Raw genomic sequence first — 5,747 nt, forward strand, 5'->3', positions numbered from 1 at the left:
TTGTTGCCCATCTGTTGTCCGTGGCCTCAGGCCGTCCAGCTCCGCTCCAAGGTGCCCAGCTCCAGCCCCTCGCAGAACGAGTGTGGCCTTCGGGCCTGGTGCTGCAGAGAGGGAACTCAGCTCATGCCCCACAGCGGGGCTGCTGCCCCCGGCAGGGACAGCTCCCGGCACTTCCCTGGTCTCACCCTCCCAGGCTGGGGTGAGAAGGATGCAGCCCCTGCACCCCTCCTGCATTCCTGCCCTTCAGCCCTCCCCTGGTCCCCCCTGCTCACCGGTCGCTGCCTGGAAAGCTGGTGGAGGAGAGGGAATGGAGCCCACTGCATGGGCTCCATGGGCCAGCTGGACACGGAGATATCACTGGCTTTGCCCGAGTCCACCATGGGGTCATTCATGCTGCTGGAACTGGTGTCCCAGTCGTAATGGAAGCTGGGAAAAGAATCCATGGGTAATTAAGAGGTGGGGGAGGCGGGGGTAAGAGCTGGGCTGGTGCTGGGAAAGCAGCCAGAGGACACAGAAGCAGGACCCTGTGCCAGTGTTGTGCTCCAGGGATGATGCACTCGCAGCATGGGCAGTGCCAGGCTCAGCCCCATAGCCAAGGGAGCACTCGGAGCTGTGGCTGTGCCCATGATCCACAGTGGGGGCATCCCTGCCTGTTGTGCCCTTTGCCAGTGGAATTGGAAACTTCCAGGGCCCTTTTTCCATGGACACCCCTGGAAGCTGATTAGACTTCCCCACGAGCACACAGAGCCACAGTTTCCTGCAGATGTGAACCCTCCTCTGTTACAGCAGTCCCAGCACACACAGCTCCTCACATGGGGACAAAAAAAACCAGGCATTGCTCCATGGACTCCAAAGGCTGGGGGGTGTAAGAGCTCCCAGTGCTGTCGATGAGCACAGGGCAGGGGCTGCAAATCATTGCTGCCAGGATTGCCCGTGTGCCCCAAACCCCTCCCTGCCCACCGAGCAAACCAAAGGCCAGGCCCTGCTACGGGGGCTCAGCAAAGCAGCCCTACCTGGGCGGGTACGGCGGGCGGGCACACTTGGCACCGTCGGGGACACCGGAGTCCTCCTGGCAGCTGCAGAAGCCGTTGTCCAGGATCTGGAGGTGCAGCAGCTCCTCTGAGTTGCTGAAGGCGGGGTTGTCCAGGGAGCTGGCCGAGGGCAGCCCCGAGCGAGACCAGTACTGGGCAGAGACATCGTCCAGGCGGCAGAACCGCCGGTAGCTGTGGGACAGGGCAGGAACGTGCACACGTGTGTGTGGGTGTGAGTGTGTGTGTGAGTGTGTGTGTGTGTGTGTACACACAGAAACACACAGGGCAGGGCCATGCACACGTGTGTGTGTGTACACACAGAAACACACAGGGCAGGAACATGCACGTGTGTACACACATGTACTAACACACGTGTGTATACATACACGGGGCACACACGTGCATGTGTGTACACACACATACACAGGGCAAGCATGTGCACACGTTGTACACACATGTACTAACGTGTGTACACACACAGGGCAGGCACATGCACACACGTGTACACACATGCACCAACACACGTGTACACACACAGAGCGCAGACGTGTGCACACACCACGAGCACGTGCACCCCACCCCAGTGACTGCATGGCTACACAGATTGCAGGTTTCCACCCAAAATTCCAGCGTCCAGGGAAGGGCCCAGCCGCACACCCAGGGTGGGGACAGAGCCCACGACACCAAACAACCTCTGGTCACAGGCCCGTGGTGGTTGGGGCTGTTACAGTGGTTTCCTGGGGACAATTCCCCCCAGGGCACTTTACAGAACGGGCAGCGGAGCCAGGACAGCGGGGGCTCCCCCCGGGGCTCCCCCCGAGCCGCTCTGGCAGGGCTGTGCTGCAGCCCCCTCCCCACCCAGCCCGGGCAGCAGCACAGGGTGACCCTGTGCCCCGGGCAGCACTGGGTGCCCCAGGCAGCACTGGATATCCCGGGTACCGCGGACCTGGGGGCTCATCGGCACATCTCAAGCTTCTCTCCACGGCCCTTCAGTGCCACGGTGGCCCCATCCAGCCCCGCGGCCCCCGGCACTCCTTTCCGGCCCGGACGCCGCTTCCCGTGGCTGTGAGCATCCCCCAGCACCGAGCACACACCCCGGACCCCACCCAGCCGGTCACCAGCCGCTCCCAGCACCTCCCACCGCCACTATCAGCCGTCCCGCAGTGTTTTCCTTGGCAGAGCTCAGCCCCAGCCCAGCCGCCCCACCTCGGCTCTCCCTGCTGCCCCTCGCACCCGGCACCCCAGGAGGGGCAGAAGTTCCCTCCCTCCAGGACCCCAAAGCCCCGGTCCCCGCGGCCCCACGCTCCCACCTGCTGCGGGTCTGGTCAGCTCTGGCCTCCAGCAGCAGGGCCTTGAAGCGGCGGACGGCGAGGGCGGCGAGGACGGTGCCCAGGAGGAGGATGCTGAGCAGGACCCCGGCGGCCGCGCCCAGCAGGCCCTGCTGGGTCACCCGGTAGTCACAGCGCAGACCCACGAACCAGAAATCGCTGCCCACGGGGCACCTGCGCCCAGGGGGTCCATCAGCGCCGGGGGGGACGGCACCAAGCCCCGAGCTGCCCCCGGGGCACTCACCGGCACCAGCCCCCGGGGCACTCACCGGCAGAGGGGCTGGCGGCCCCGCGGGTGGGTGCAGATGCCGTGGTTCTTGCAATAGTCGCGGTGGCAGAGGGAGGTGCAGGTCGCGTTCCCGTCCGCCCCAGACACGCAGGCAAAGCCGGTCGGGCAGGCAAAGAGCACAGTGCAGGGGTCCAGCGTCCGCACTGCAGGGACGGGGCCCGGCTGTGCCACCGCTCCCCGCAGAGCAGGGAGCCAGGGCCAGGCGTGTGCCCGCCCTGCCACAACCCCTGCAGGCACCGGGCTCCGGGCCCAGGGCAGGGTCGGCGATGGTGCAGCCCCGTGCCTGCCCCACACTCACCCAGAGCCTCGTGGCGCAGGACGGGGGCTGTTCCCACCACCAGCCCTGGCCCACTGGAGCCCAGCGTGGCCTCGAGGAGCGCGTCCAGTCCCGGCACCGGCACCTCCTCCCCCGCGAACAGCGCGTCGTACTGCAGCACCACACTGCCCTCCCTGCAGGGACACCCGCCCTGAGCTCCGGGGGGCAGCCCCCGAGCCCAGCACCTCCCCCGGCACTGCCGGGACCCCGCAGCATGTGACAGTCCCCGCACCCCCGTGCCAGGGAGCATCAGGTGCTGCGGGGCTGCACCAGCACCCACCTGATCCCCGTCACCTCCAGCCGCAGGAACCCGGGCACCGACGTGAAGAGGGGGGTGACCTGCACAGGGGGGGAGCTGAGTGCAATGGCCCCCGACCCGCAGCCCCCCAGCCCCCTGCACTCACCGTCTGGTTGAAGCTGTGCAGCAGCTCCTGGTGCTCGCGGGACCCGGGGTCCTGCAGGGCCGGGACGAACCCCATATCCAGCACCAGCTCACAGGGGACACGCAGGAGGGACGCTGCAGGGGGAGATGGGGACCAGCGTGACATGGCCCCACCCCAGGGGCCACCACCACTGACTCCCCCGTGTTGGTGACTCCCAGGGCCTCTCCCCCTCCCACCATGTTCCAGGAGAGAGTCCCAAAGCCCCAGACCCACCTCTCAGGAGCGGGGGCTGATCTTCCACGATGAACACCTGCGGGGCCCTGCCCGCCCCAGCTGGCATCAATCGGGGGGCATCAGTGTCCGGCTGCCCTACAGGGCTGCTCGATGGCTGGGCCAGGTCCGTGTCCTCCACAGCTGGAGGGGACCTGGGGCCCCCACCATGGCCCAGGGTCCCATTGGGATCAGTGGGCTGCTGGGGGGCCCTGGGCATCACAGTGGGTACATGAGTTGGGGGCCCCCACGTCAGCCCTGCCACGTCCCTCTGCAGTACAGCAGCACCAGGCTCTGGCGTGACCGTCCCCACGTCCCTGGGCAGCTCTGGGCTGGCGGTGGTGGCTGTGATGGTGGTGGCTGTGATGGTGGCGGCCACAGCGCTGGCAGTGATGCCAGTAGAGGTGGTCGGTCCCAGGGAAGATGCAGGCTGGGATGAAGGTGGCTGCTGGGAGGGCCCAGGGGCTGAGGGAGGGGCCAGGCTGCCCACTCCCACCTGGGTCCCCTCCCGGATTTGGGGGCTCTCAGCAGGACCCACCCCCCCGTCAGTGTGGGGAAGCCCTGGGGAGGGGTCTCCTGGGGGGGTGCCCACAGCAGGGGCAAGCCCCAGGACCCCCCAGCCGGTCCCTGGGGAAGACAGGAGGGTTGGCAGCAGGGTCACTGCCCCGCTGGCTGGGGCAGGCTGTGGGGACAGGGGGACATGGGGGGCCCCAGGACTGGCATGAGTCACCCCGCTCTGCACCACAGCACTGCTGCTGGGGGCCACAGGGGTTGGGGGCTGCCCTAGCACAGCCGATGGGTTCAGGGGGATGTGACTGTGCTCAGGGGAACCCCCCCTGTCAGGTGGCCCCAAGACTCCTGTGCTTGGGTCCAGGGCTGCCCCTGGGACAGAGGAAGTCACCCCTGGGGTGCCAGCTGTGGTGGTGGGGACAGGCAGACCCGAGCCCCTGCCTGTGGCAGGCAGTGAGGCTGGGCCTGTGCCCACGGCTGGCCAGGCTGTGCTGGCCACAGGCCCCTCATGGCCAGCAGCCCCCAGGGACAGCACAGAGGGGCGAGGGGCAGAGTGGGGACCCTGCCATGGGCCAGAGGCAGAGCCCTGTCCTCCTGCCAGCCCTGGCCCCGCCAGCCCCCCATGTGTCCCCCACAGTGCCCCTGTGGGGGTCAGCAGCCTCTGCAACCCCTCTACAGAGGGTGACACCCCTGTTGTCCCCAGCACTGGGCTGTCAGTGGCCAGCGTGGTGGCTGGGTGGGTCCCTGGGCTCCTATTACCCAGTGCGACAGTGGCACCCAGGCCCTCCCCAGTCCACAGCTCAGGGGAGAAGGAGCTGTGTGAGCCCCTCTGGCTCTGCACAAGGACTGTCCCCATGGACCTCCATCCCATCAGGGTGTTGGGGGATCCCCTCTGTCCCCCAGCAGAGCCCGGCACTGCCATGGAGGGCGGTGAATGCAAAGGGGTCCCCTGCACGGTTGCAGCTTCCACTGTCACATGTCCTACAGAGTCAGTCCCGAGGGGGTCCGTGGGGGCAGGATCTGTGTCTGGCTGCACAGGGGTTGGGGTTCCTGCACTGGTCACCCCCAGCTCGCTTCCTGCAGCTGCCTGCTCGGTGGTGCCTGCAGACACGGGGGGCCCCGGGTGCTCAGTGACTGTTCCACCCCACACCGCTGGCCCTGTTCCCTCCCCGCCCGTCCGGGGGCCTCTGGGGCTCCCCTGGGGGCCGGAGGGCTTTGCTGTCCTGGCAGGAGTCCCAGAGAAGGGCAGCAGCTCAGCCTCTGTCCACAGCTGCCCCAAGGCCTCCGGTGTTGGCGCCTGCCCCGTGCCAGCTCCTCGCTCTGGGTGATCTGCGGGCAGGGGCAGAGTTGGGGGGCACTGAGCAGGGCTGACCCATGGCCAGCACCCCACAGCTGCCAGGGCGGCACCCTTGGCCCCATCGTGCCACCCACACACGTGGCTGGCACGCAGTGCCACAAAGGGCCGCGAGTGGGACCGTCTCAGCCCCGGGGGTACCTGTCCGGCAGCGCTCCCCCGCCGCGGTCCCCAGGTGGGCGCAGGGGTCGGCAGTGCCCGGCGTGGAGCCCGTCCCGCTGCCCAGAGCGGGGCAGAGCCGCGCGCAGCATTCCACGAGCACTGAG

General features: G+C 67.8%; 1 protein-coding gene across 1 annotated transcript in view; it reads right to left on the reverse strand.

Annotated features, from left to right (window-relative positions):
- Positions 1-4,160, reverse strand: part of LOC113968019 — a 5,811-nt gene extending 1,651 nt beyond the window's left edge. Inside the window, exons 1-9 of the mRNA XM_027684171.1 lie at positions 3,621-4,160; positions 3,369-3,481; positions 3,245-3,303; positions 2,947-3,098; positions 2,629-2,791; positions 2,342-2,533; positions 1,014-1,223; positions 273-426; positions 1-101 (exon numbers count right to left, since the gene is read on the reverse strand). The exon at positions 1-101 is cut by the window's left edge and continues 1,651 nt beyond it. Of these exons, the coding sequence (XP_027539972.1) occupies positions 27-101; positions 273-426; positions 1,014-1,223; positions 2,342-2,533; positions 2,629-2,791; positions 2,947-3,098; positions 3,245-3,303; positions 3,369-3,481; positions 3,621-3,837 (1,335 nt within the window). The 5' untranslated portion in view covers positions 3,838-4,160 and the 3' untranslated portion in view covers positions 1-26. The remainder of the gene's footprint in view (positions 102-272; positions 427-1,013; positions 1,224-2,341; positions 2,534-2,628; positions 2,792-2,946; positions 3,099-3,244; positions 3,304-3,368; positions 3,482-3,620) is intronic.
- Positions 4,161-5,747: the final 1,587 nt, after the last annotated feature.

This window comes from Neopelma chrysocephalum, unplaced genomic scaffold, assembly GCF_003984885.1.
Source record: "Neopelma chrysocephalum unplaced genomic scaffold, ASM398488v2 Primary Assembly neopelma1_65b, whole genome shotgun sequence".
NCBI classification, from domain to species: Eukaryota; Metazoa; Chordata; class Aves; order Passeriformes; family Pipridae; genus Neopelma; species Neopelma chrysocephalum.